The 13,181-nt window shown below is 47.9% G+C and overlaps 1 protein-coding gene across 1 annotated transcript in view; it reads right to left on the bottom strand.

Annotated features, from left to right (window-relative positions):
• The window catches only part of GPR139 (G protein-coupled receptor 139), a 46,539-nt gene extending 36,648 nt beyond the window's left edge, over positions 1 to 9,891 (bottom strand). Inside the window, exon 1 of the mRNA XM_086376814.1 lies at positions 9,315 to 9,891. Within this exon, the coding sequence (XP_086232940.1) occupies positions 9,315 to 9,438 (124 nt within the window). The 5' untranslated portion in view covers positions 9,439 to 9,891. The remainder of the gene's footprint in view (positions 1 to 9,314) is intronic.
• Positions 9,892 to 13,181: the final 3,290 nt, after the last annotated feature.

The following is a 13,181-nucleotide window of genomic DNA, read 5'->3' as shown; positions in this document are numbered from 1 at the left end:
CAGATATGCAGATGACAACACCCTTATGGCAGAAAGCGAAGAAGGACTAAAGAGCCTCTTGATGAAAGTGAAAGAGGAGAGTGAAAAAGTTGACTTAAAACTCAACATTCAGAAAACTAAGATCATGGCATCTGGTCCCATCACTTCATGGCAAATAGATGGGGAAACAATGGAAACAGTGACAGAATTTATTTTTTGGGCTCCAAAATCACTGCAGATGGTGACTACAGCCATGAAATTAAAAGACCCTTGCTCCTTGGAAGAAATGTTCTGACCAATCTAGACAGCTTATTAAAAAGCAGAGACGTTACTTTGCCAACAAAGGTCTGTCTAGTCAAAGCTTTGGTTTTTCCAGTAGTCATGTATGGATGTGAGGGTTGGACTATAAAGAATTGATGCTTTTGAACTGTGGTGTTGGAGAAGACTCTTGAGAGTGCCTTGGACTGTGAGGAGATCCAACCAGTCCATCCTAAAGGAAATCAGCCCTGAGTGTTCATTGGAGGGACTGATGCTGAAGCTGAAGCTCCAATACTTTGGCCACCTGATGCGAAGAACTGAATCATTTGAAAAGACTCTGATGAAAAGACTGATGCTCAATCATTGAAAAGATTGAAGGTGGGAGGAGAAGGGGATGACAGAGGATGAGAGGGTTGGATGGCATCACTGACTCAATGGGCATGAGTTTGAGTAAGCTCTGGGAGCTGGTGATGGACAGGGAAGCTGGGCGTGCTGCAGTCCATGGGGTCGCAAAGAGTCAGACATAACTGAGTGACTGAATTGAACTGAATGTATGTAAAGTGCTTTGAAGAATCTCCAGCACAAAGTAAGTGCTACATAAGTGTTAGCAATCATTAAGAGGAAAGGGCAGTGTTTTTGGTACATATGTCTCCATTGATAAAAAAGGAAATAGACTGAAAGAGTCACATGTTTTCAGCAAAACAGCAGGGAAGCACAATTCTTTGGATAAGTGAAACAGTTCTTAAAACTGGCCCATTTTGTTTATTTACACTGTTGGGCTGCCCCATGCAGGTATCTGAATTCAAGACACCTGCACTGCCCCACCCCTAGCACTGCAGAGCTGCATCTCCTATAAACATCATCCACATATTTCAGATCCACATAGAGGCTGAGTGGCAGGATCTGTGTTCACTTCTCTTCCCTCGTCTGTTCACCATCCTAGCTGTAGCACGTAGTGTGAACTTGCTGGTGGTGCTTATCATTCTCTTCACAAATTTTAGCTGAAGACCATATCATGACCTGGACTGATATTATTTCTGGAGGCTTCACTGAGCCACAGGCAACTCTCTTAGGGGTACAAATTCCCTAGGCTTATGATGGCACTGATTGCTTAATCCACTGGATCATTCTCTCCTAGTTTGCCAGGACGTGGAGCTTCATGCCTGGTGGGTACACTTGGAGTGGAATTGTGCATTTATGGAAAAGTCCTATGTACAAAGCAGTCTGTGGCTTAGGGGATTTACAGTGCTTGAACACACTGATACGTTAGGCAATAAAAACAATCTGAGCTACTATTTATTGAGCTTCTACAATGTGTGAAGGACCATGCGAAGCCTTTGCATGTTTTACTTCAAATTACCACAAAACAATGCAGGGAATAGAAGGTTAATAACATTTATTGAACTCTTAGTCAGAGGCAAGGATTACAAAGCTACTGTTCTGGACTCCAGCCCAAGGCCAGCCCAGACAGCCTCCAGCATAGCTATCTCATTGGTCTGTGCTTAAATCCCATCAATGGGGAATATCTCCAACTGAGCAACACAAGCAGAGTTCAGCTCTCCTGGGCCTTTAACAAACTCATTAAGAATGACTTGTCCAAGGTCACACAGTGGGTTATTACCAGAACCAAGCCTGGAATTCAGGACTCCTCATGCAAAGCTCTTTCTCCCACTGTTATAACGAGGATCCTAAGCCCAAATGAGAATTAAGAGGGGCCAGACAGGTTACAGAGAATTAGGTGCACCACATAGGGACTGTCTCGAGCTGGGGTGCCTGTGTCCTTTTGAAGGGGTAACCATTCAATAGATTGTACAAATATACAATGGAATCCTACATCGCTTCATTAAAGAAGGAAAACGCATTATATATACTGTTTTGGGTTATCGATATACGAAGTGAGAAAACAGCAAGATATAGGATGGTGTATATTATGTGCTCAAGAGAATTAAAAAAAAAAGGAGACTTGAAATCCCCTATTCATATTTGCTTGTATATATACACTAAAAAACCTTGAAATAAATTGGAAACTAGACACTTTTTTAAAATTAAATAAGCAGACACATCACGTTGCTGACAAAGGTCCGTATAGTCAAAGCTATGGTTTTTCCAGCAGTCATGTACAGATGTAAGAGTTGGACCATAAAGTAGGCTGAGCACTGCAGAATTGATGCTTTTGAATTATGATGCTGGAGAAGACTCTTGAGAGTTCCTTGGACAGCAAGATCAAACCAGTCACTCCTAATGGAAATCAATCCTGAATATTCATTGGAAGGACTGAGGCTGAAGCTGAAGCTCCAATACTTTGGCCACCTGATGTGAAGAGCCGACTCATTGAAAAAGACCCTGAGGCTGGAAAAGATTGTAGGCAAGAGGAAAAGGGAGTGACAGAGGATGAGATGGTTGGATGGAACCATAGACTCAGTGCACATGAGTTTGAGCAAGCTCCGGGAGATAGCAGAACACAGGGAGGCCTGGTATGCTGGAGTTCATGGGGTCACAAAGAGTCAGGACTTAGTGACTGAAACACGACAACAAAGACACTAATACAGTGATTACTTATGTGTGGTGGTCATGGTGGGATGGTTTTGGGTATTGATGAGCAGGGGAAAGGGAACGGGAGGGAGACTTTGCAATGTGTGCCTTTTCTATACTATTAGGTTTTCAAGTACTATGAATGTTATTACCTGTTAATGTGCGTGTACACACACACACACACACACACACACACACACATAATTGCATAGGAAAGGCAAAGCAGCCTATTGCTCAGCTCTAGCTGACTGCTACTTTTTGGGAACAGGAGTCTAATGTTTTCAGTTGTTTTTTTTTAAGGGAACCTGGAAATATATATTTTTTAATCCCATTTTATTTTTTTACAGTAGAGAGTTGAAATTAAGTGTTCTTTTTTTTTTTTTTTTTTCAGTTTTATTTATTTATTTATTTTTGGCTGTACTGGGTCACCACTGCTGTGAGAGAGCTTTCCCCAGTTGCAGTGAGCTGGGGCTACTCTCTAGTTGCGGTGCTTGGGCTTCTCATTGTGGTGGCTTCTCTGGTTGCAGAGCACAGGCTCGAGGCGTGTGGGCTCCAGTGGTTGCAGCATGGGCTCAGTAGCTGCGGCTCTTGCTTTCTAGAGCACAGGCTCAACAGTAGTTGTGCACAGGCTTAGTTGTTCTGGGGGATGTGGGATTTTCCTGGACCAGGGATTGAAGCCGTGTCTCCTGCATTCGTCTGTGGATTCTTTACCACTGAGCCACCAGCTGCTGCTGCTGCTAAGTTGCTTCAGTCGTGTCCGACTCTGTGCGACCCCATAGATGGCAGCCCACTAGGCTCCTTTGTCGCTGGGATTCTCCAGGCAAGAATACTGGAGTAGGTTGCCATTTCCTTCTCCAATGCATGAAAGTGAAAAGTGAAAGTGAAGTCGCTCAGTCCTATCAGACTCTTAGCGACCCCATGGACTGCAGCCTACCAGGCTCCTCCGTCCATGGGATTTTCCAGGCAAAAGTACTGAAGTGGGTTGCCATTGCCCTCTCCAGGGAAGCCCCTAATTCCAATTTTTAATTTCAAATTGTCCATTGCTAATATGTAGAAATACAATAGGGTTTTTGCATATTAACAGTGTGCAAACATGTTAACTCATTAATTTTGTCCTTAGAAGCTTCTATTGTGGAGTCTTTGTAATTTTCTATGAAGGCAATTATATCATCTGTGAATAGAAACAATTTAATTTCTTCCTCCATGTACACCTTCTTCTCCCCTTTTCTTGCCTTATTGCACTGGCTAAAATGTCCAGTATTATGCTGAATAGGAGTGATGAGAACATCCTTGCCTTGTTCTAGATCTTAGGAGAAAAGCATTCCATCTTTCATCATTAAATGTGATGTTAGCTGTAGGTAATAGATGTTCTTTATCAGATTCAAGAAGTTCTCTCTCTGTTCCTAGTTTGATAAGTTTTTTATCAAATGGAAGGATACTGAATTTTGTCAAGTACTTCCTGCATCTATTAAAATGATAATACAGAATTTCTTTTTTAGTTTGTCAGTATGGTGAATCACATTGTTAATATGGTGAATGATTTTCAACTATTGAACTATTTTATAACTATATATAACTATATTATATTCCTGGGATAAATCCAATTTGGTCTTGTGTATTATGTTGGCTCACATGTTCATTTGGGTTTTCCATAAGGTGTTATGGAAAAACCTGAACAAACTTTTTGGCCAACTCAATATTGTCCTTCTGATATATTGCCAGATTAGAGTTGCTAATATTTTGTTAAGGATTTTTATGTCTATGTTCATGAGGACTATTGGTTGCTAGTTTTCCTATAATGTCTTTGTCTTGTTTTGATATTAGGGTAAAGTTGATGTCATATAACAAGTCAGGAATCTTCCCTTGATTTCCCTAATTTTTAAATGATGAAAAAATGACTTATAGAGTGCTTGCTGTGTGCCAGGCACTGTGTTAAGTGCTTATTTAATCCTTACAGGAACCCTATGACTCCATTATTGTCATCATCCTCACATTACAAATGGGGAAACTGAGGCACAGAGGAGTTAAAGTCACTTGTCTAAAGTCACACAGCTTCTAAGTACCAAAGCCAAGACTCAAACTCCAGAAGTCCAGCTTCAGACTGGGTACTCTTAATCTGTTTACTACACTTTCTCCAAAGATGTTTAGAGGCAAAAGAGAACACGTCTAGAAGGCTCAGAACAGTTTGCTGCTGCTAAGTCGCTTCAGTCGTGTCCGACTCTGTGCGACCCCATAGATGGCAGCCCACCATGTTCCCCTGTCCCTGGGATTCTCCAGGCAAGAATACTGGAGTGGGTTGCCATTTCCTTCTCCAATGCATGAAAGTGAAGAGTGAAAGTGAAGTCGCTCAGTCGTGTCCAACTCTTTACGACCCCATGGACTGCAGCCTACCAGGCTCCTCCATCCATGGGATTTTCCAGGCAAGAGTACTGGAGTGGGGTGCCATTGCCTTCTCCGACGACAGTAACTAGCACATGTCAAAGCACTTACTACCTGATAGGCTACAGCCTCATCATCTCCTTTCATCCTGCACCAACCCCCAGAGGCAGACAGGCAATTGGGCAAACGCTCCCGTCTGCTGTGTGGCATGTAGTTTCAGGCTTCATCTCCCTCCCTTTGTCTCCCTTAACATCCATTGTGCCTTTTAGCAGGAAAAGTTTTAAAAATATCTCTTTCAAATCTCAGTATAATTTTGCGTTTCTCCTTCCTTATCAGGCAGGCTCACTGGTCCTCTCTCCTGCTCTCTTTCCTCAAGCATTTCAGGCTCATCTTTTCCTCCTGCACTGCCTTCTGCTGTGCACTGTCTTGTCCCAGCTGGCCCAATCAGGGTCCCCAACTCAATTTTGTTGGCTTATTGTATGTGTTTTGAAAAGTTGGAAATATCTTGCTTATTTTAAAAGGAGGAGGAAAGAGACTGAGTTTTAGGAACAGCTGGGACACCAATTTTCTCCACTGAGCACACAGCAAGGACTGAAGTGAGTGAAATAACTTCTCAACAGTAATGAAGGTACTGGATGCAAGGGAAAGGACAGGTGTTCACATGCTGGTTGGACTGCTCAACTATAGACGAGATGCTCCACTTCTCAGAACCTCAGTTTGCTCCTCCGTAAAACACGTTCAGGATATGGACACATCATGGGGAGATTCAGTGCAACAATATAAGCATATAATACAGGAAAAAGATCCAGTGTGGAGAAGGTATTGAGTGACAGTGCTTTCCACAGTCTGGGCACTGTGGTAAGCCATTTTAACATAGGTTATCTTAACATAAACTGCCTGTGTGCTCCGCCCATTTTATGGGTGGGGAAAACTGTGGTGCAGAGAGTAAGAATTCTCAAGTGGCAGAGCTTTGCCTATACTCCACGTTAGAAACCCCTGTATGCTCCACCAGACCAGTTAAATCAGACTGTCTGGGGGCAATTCCTAGAGGCAGGGGATTGGACCATATGGCCTTTCTCAAGCTCTTCCTATCAATCTAGAGGCTGACGGGGCTAAGAAACAGCCTTGCTTTCTCCTAGTTACTGGCTCCCCTGTTGCCAACACACAGCCACTCCCTAACCCTCTACCACCACAGTGAGAATTTGAAATTGGGGTGAGTCCACTGCCAGGAAAGTGATTCAATTAAAATCTCAGTTTTCACAATATTACCAAACTCTTCGGTCTGTTACTTCACACCCAGCATAGCTCAGCCTCGGAGGCAGGGTTTGCTAATTGTTGGGGGCTGGGGGCAGGGCGGGGAATACCGAAGTGAGCTCTGCCGGAGGAGCCGGCATTGAGCCCAATGCTCTTCTCAGCATGCCTCCAAGTCCTTCCTCCAGCTCAGGCATGGCTAAGCAGCCCCCATCCTTCCTACAACTGAATCAGCTTCATGATAACCACAACTGCAGCAGCACACACAGCAGCAATCAATGCGTGGTGTGTTGGGCACTGAGCTGAGCGCTTGACTTGCACCCTCATCTCCATCAACATCTTTACTTCTCACCACAATTTCAAGGGTGAAAAGTGAAATGAAGTTGCTCAGTTGTGTCCGACTCTTTGCGACACCATAGACTGTAGCCTACCAGGCTCCTCTGTCCATGGGATTTTCCAGGCAATAGTACTGGAGTGGATTGCCATTTCCTTCTCCAGAGGATCTTTCTAACCCAGAGCTCGAACTCGGGTCTCCCACATTGTAGACAGACGCTTTACCGTCTGAGCCACCAGGGAAGTACTCTCATAATGCCCATTTCACAGAAGGGGAAACTGAGGCACGGAGACATTAAAAAGTTCATAGATTAACAGCCAACTCTGCTTCATTCTACAGTCTGCACTCTTAGTCACTAGGACGTATTTTTTGTCCTTACAGTTTTAAGAGAATGACTTAAGGATGTCACCCTTGAACTACCTTGCAAGCCATTAACCAAGCTGTTACCAGCCCATGATCTTCCTGCAAGCCTGGCCTCTCCAGTGGTTCTTCTCCAGGATGTTTGGTCCCTCTGCGTCCATCTCTGAGCTCCCTGATCTCAGAGACTGTGTCTTAGGGGTCTCTGAGTCACCTCTTCATACCTCCTCAGCTCTTGGCACAACAGTAGGTGGTCATAACTCTGAATGTATGAACACATCAATGTCCTCCAAGTTCTAATCAAAATTCCTCACTCTTTTAAATCTCCAAGCCCTGGGCTCAGCCTTGAAGAGTCTGTGCCTGGCATAAGACAGGTGCCAATGCTAGGGCCAGGAAGGTCCTGGCAGGCATGGGAGTTAATCTGTAAATGTGTGCAGTACCTTGACTCCCACCCTGAGGAGTTTGAAGATACGAGCTTTCCCTCATTCTCCCCACCCTCATTTCCCTGCTCTGGACCCTTAGAGCCTTTCCTTGTCTCTATGGTTCTATGCCTCAAGGGGTTTTCAGAAGAAAAGCCTAAGAGAGTGGTAACTTCAGTCTAAAGAGGAGATGGAGAGGTGACTGATGGGAGTCAGATATACTCTGTTATGAGGGCTAAAAGGAAAGGGGGCTCTGTCATTACTGTGGTTCATCAAATAAGCAACCTTCTCAAAAACACTCCCCAAAGGACAGTTCTGGAGAGGTTCAGGAGGGCCAGGGGGTAGGGGTGGGGAGGTGGGAGCTGGGCCTAAATCGATCCCAGCTTGGGGTAATTACAGGACACGTGCCCGCCACCCCAGCAGTGCGAATCAGGCTAGCTCTCTGCCAGGGCAGTCAGAGCAATTAGTTAGTAATAAAAGCCTCATCACTCACTGACAGAGAGGCTCAGTCTTAGCAAACTTATGCTTTCTCCTACCTGCCAAATTTGGGAGAGGGGTGATTTATTTAAATACGGCAGAGGCTGTGGCTACCAAGTTGAATGTTTTGGAAAGGAAATCTCAGCCAGGCTCTTCAGAAATCCAGCTCCCAAGTTCCCAGGATCCTGAAGGCAGTAGGGTAGATGATGCTATGATTCTAGGCTTTAGGTAGGACTGGATTTTTTTTTTTTTTTTCCTATTTCTTTCTGTCCCTCTCTCCCATCTGCCCGCAAGTGATCTTCAGGAATATTTCTGCCACAGAGATTCAGGGACTGTCGCAGGGACTATCTGGGAGAAATGTCCATCTCCAGCTGGAGCCCCCCAAACCCTTCCTTGCCTCAGGTGCCCTGGCAAGCACCAACTCCCCACTTCCCCGCGTCGGCAACGCCCCCTGCCGCCCTCCCCGCCCCCCCAAGCTCTCTTCAGGAATTCAGTACAAGTCTCAGCTACACTTCGGACAGCAGGCTAAGATGTGGAACCAGACAGACATCTGCAGCAGCAGTGAGCTGCCCAGGGTCGGTGAACTGGGAGGCAAAGCCAAGGGGTGAGGCAGGTCGTCAAGGAGACTGTGACCCGCTGCGGTGGCGGCCTCGGTAGCCCGCATGTCCCTCCGCACCCTTGCCCTGTCCAGGTCATGGTCCTGGAGCCACCCTGACTCTTCCTAGCCGGCCTCGCCTTCCTCAGGGTGGCAGCGGGGGGCTCATCCCTTGCTCCATCCCAGCACCCCCCGGAACAAGACAGTGCCCAGGATCAGGGTTTCCAGCGTCCTCTGGGGTTAGGCGGCGCGGGGCAGAGGTGCCCCTAGTCTGGGTGGACGTGGGGGGCGACGGGAGAGAGGAGGCCCCCATGACACCATCTGTCCGGACTTGCAGTCGAGTCACACACACACACACACACACACACGGCCCTCCCTGGAGCCCCTCACGGACGCCTGACCGAGCCCTTCAGTCGCGCACACAAATACACACCGAGGAGCTCAAAGTCCCCTCGCTCGCACCGACCCCCCACACATCCTGGCCCATCGCCCACCGCGCATACTCTTGAGAAGCACACACACACACACGCACCGTCCCCGCCAGGCCACCGCAACTTCCTCTCACCCCCCAGAGTCTGGAAATGTCCGCAGTTGCCCGGAAAGGCGTAAACTTTTTGCAGAGGGGGCGCCAGGGATCTCACCGAGAAGGTGGCCCGGCCCGGGGGCCCTGGGCAGGGTTCGCCCCGCACTCTCTGGGCTCTCGGCTTCCCTCCCTCTCCCCCACGCCCCTCACCTGGTAAACCGAGGCACAGCAAGAGGCTGTAGTAGACCACGGGCACGAAGCCCAAGCCGCAGGCCGAGCCGGGGGACCAGGACTGCGAGCTGTTGGCTACGAGGTGGGCGTGCGTGTGCTCCATGAGCGCGCCCCTCGCTCCCCGCGGCTCGGCGCCCGGCCTGCCAGCCCCGCTCCGGACGCCGGCTCGGTGGTGGCGACCGCCTAGGCAGCAGCCGGAGCAGCAGCGCCTCTCTTCCCGCAGGACTTGCTTCTACCCTTGGCCGCGGTCCCCTCCGCTCCCTCCGCACCTGCCCGCCTGGAATCCCGGCTCAGCCCTCCCGCAGGGCGCTGGGCGCTGGGACTCGGGAGGGGCTCCCGGAGCCCATTTGTGCGCCTCCCACCTCGGGCTCGCTCGGCTCCCGCCTCGGAGCCGGGGGGCTGGGACGCCGGTCCCCGCAGCCAATCAGCAACTGCCTGGACCCGGTGGAAGGAAGGGGTGGCGGGGTCGAGTGAGATGCCCTGGAGGAAGGGGTCCCAGCTGCCCCTTTCTGCTCCAGATTCTGGAGGAGATATGAACTTAGACTTGAGAACCCCAAAGGAACACTGGGTGGAAACAGGCTACCTTCATCTCCAACCCTCCGTCCCCCGCCCTGAGTGGGAGGGGCGTGGTGTGGGTGGGACCTGCTTCTCCAGCAAAGGTTCTGTATCGAGGCGGCGTGTCCTCAGTTTGCCTTTCTCGACCTTCCCCTCATCCAGCTCTCTTCTCCCCCTTTACCTACCGCTCCCCCTCCTCCCTCCTGCCAGTGCTTCAAGTCCATCTCCTACAGAAGACTCTCCACTCAGGGCAGGGGGTGAGAAGAGGAGGCTGTAGTAGAAGCAAGGATGCTCTCAGTTCAGTTCAGTTCAGTCACTGAGTCGTGTCCAACTTTTTGTGACCCCATGGACTGCAGCACGCCAGGCTTCCCTGTCCATCACCAACTCCCGGAGTTTGCTCAAACTCATGTCCATTGAGTCGGTGATGCTATCCAACCATCTCATCCTCTGTCATCCACTTCTCCTCCTGCCTTCAATCTTTCCCAGCATCAGGGTCTTTTCCAGTGAGTAAGTTCTTCCCATCAGGTGGCCAAAGTATTGGAGCTTCAGCTCCAGCATCAGTCCTTCCAATGAATATTCAGGACTGATTTCCTTTAGGATGGACTGGTTTGATCTCCTTGCAGTCCAAAGGATTCTCAAGAGTCTTCTCCAACACCACAGTTAAAAAGCATCGATTGTTTGGTGCTCAACTTTCTTTATAGTTCAACTCTCACATCCATACATGAGGATGCTCTAGGGTTCTCTGTTTTCCTGGTCCAGAGGGCCCGAGTTTAAAAGAAAGAGTGTGTGCAGCTGAGTGTGTGTGCTGACTCTGGGGGAGGCCCGAGGTGGGCTGTACCTGAGCTGAGTGCCTTTGAATGGGATGCGGGCAGGGTAGCAGAAGCCCTCCACACAGGAGCCCTCCTGCCAGAGATAGGATGGCAGCCACACAGGCAGACTCATCCATGCTCACAAACGTAGTACCTCATCACGGGGGCGCACTCATACACTCAGGCCTGCACGTGGAAACCCTTTCATCCCACATCTAGACATGTGAAAATGGAGGGGCACCCTCATCAACATGCACAATGACCACACTCAGGGGGCACCCAGACAGATGCACGTGGAAACTATCTGCGGGGTGGACTAATGTTTGAAGGTTGAGTGAAAGATAAAAGAAATGAAGCTGGTGGGGATATCAGCAATCTTGGAGAGTTGGGGTCAACAGGCACTCCCATGTCACAGTAGGCAGAGGGAGAGTTCTCCATGTGGCTCTTTTGTGGGCCACAACAGAGTTGGTAAAGGAGATATGCCTGTCCAGGACTCAAGACAGTGTGTGTGACAGAGTTAGAGATTCTATAGAAATACCAAGGAGATGGGTGAGGGAGGTAGGTGGGGGGTTCAGGATGGGGAACACATGTACTCCCATGGCTGATTCATGTCAATGTATGGCAAAAACCACTACAATATTGTAAAGTAATTAGCCTCCAATTAAAATTAAAAATAAATCCCAAGGAGAGGTGGGGATGAACAGCTGCCATGGCAGGAGCATATGATGAGCTGAGAGAAGACTAAGTCTCCCCTCTGTGTCCCACTCTCCTTCAACATTTATTGCAAGAGGGAAGTGAATTGGGTGCACTCCAGGTGGCCCAAGATAAAGAGGCTCCTGGCCCCTCTATCTTGCCTCTCCCCTGCCCAACAAGCAACCTGTGTCCAGTTCCCATCATTAGATTTGTTAGATCATTACATGTCATTGTTAGATTATTACAGAGTCATGTGGGCCCGGTGAGGCCACATGATAACTCAAGCCAAGTTGGATATTAAAACTTTTCTGTGAACTCTCCCATTTAAATGTGATTACCCCAAATAAAAACAAAACAAAACAAAACCTTCCAGGTTGTTAATAAATAAAGCATGCCATCATAGAGGTTTGGCAAATAATTGTTCAAGAACCTATAGATTAGATTTGTCTGCAGGCGACCAGACTGAGATGAGAAACTGGGGTTCGGGAAGGGCAGGTGTGTGTGATTTGACAAAGCTTCCAGGCTATTTAGAGATTTCCTTACCTTGTGACCCATGGATAATGCCTCAGGGCTTTTGCACTGGCTCTTTCCTCAGCTTGTAGTGCTCTTTCTCCAGAAAACTGTGTTAACCTGCTTCTTCACCTTCTTCAGGTTTTTGCTTATATGTGTCCTTCTCACTGAAGCATTCCCTAACATTCCTATTTAAAATTGAGGTCTTCACCCTACTCCTGGCCAAAATGCTTACTCCTCTGGCCCTCCCCTGCTCGATTTTCTCTCTAAGCTTGGCACCATGGACATACTATATACAATTTGTTTTTTAGCTTGTTTCTTATCTGTGCTTCTACACAGTGCTTGCATTTTGCAGCTTCTCAACAAACACTGAAAGAATGGAGGGCCCTGGCAGCACTGACCTGGGGCATGCAGGGTATAGGGAAATGAGTTTGTCTTTGTGGAATAGAGGGTCAAAAAATTGGGCCCCAGTAGGGTTGGGGAGGGCACAAGCTCAGGTTTAGCATGTAATTATCATGTATGACTGATACTTTAAAAATAATTTATGTGGTTGGATTCTGGGACTCCAGTTCAGTTCAGTCGCTCATTTGTGTCCGACTCTGCTGCAGCATGAGCTTTGTCCGACCCCATGAACTGCAGCACTCCAGGCCTCCCTGTCCACCATCAACTCCCAGAGTCCACCCAAACTCATGTCCATTGAGTCGGTGATGCCAGCCAACCATCTCATCCTCTGTTGTCCCCTTCTCCTCCTGCCCTCAATCTTTCCCAGCATCAGGGTCTTTTCAAATGAGTCAGCTCTTCACATCAGATGGCCAAAGTATTGGAGCTTCAGCTTCAACATCAGTCCTTCCAATGAACACCCAGGACTGATCTCCTTTAGGATGGACTGGTTGGATCTCCTTGCAGTCCAAGGGACTCTCAAGAGTTTTCTCCAACACCACAGTTCAAAAGCATCAGTTCTTTGGCGCTCAGCTTTCTTTATAGTCCAACTCTCACATCCATACATGATCACTGGAAAAACCGTAGCCTTGACTAGAAGAACGAGGACTCTGGTTAGAGACTCTTTATAAAACCAGAAACTTGACTGAGCAGAGGAACTGTGCTACATGGGGAATTTTAATGGGCCTTGTTTCTGAGCCTGCATCTCTCCATCTATAAAATGGGGATGAAGGAAACTAGGTATGCCTCATTTGAAGGATGCTGAGGAGGGAGAGAGGGTGTGGAACAGCAGAGACAGTGCAGAGTACAATTTTGGAGAACAGAGAATTGGACTGGGTTC

This window comes from Bos grunniens, chromosome 25 (genome assembly GCF_055505025.1).
Source record: "Bos grunniens cultivar Pamir isolate PY7600 chromosome 25, Bosgru_T2T1.0, whole genome shotgun sequence".
NCBI lineage: Eukaryota > Metazoa > Chordata > Mammalia > Artiodactyla > Bovidae > Bos > Bos grunniens.
Note: the sequence above shows the minus strand (reverse complement) of the source record. Positions and strands in the feature narration are given on the sequence as shown.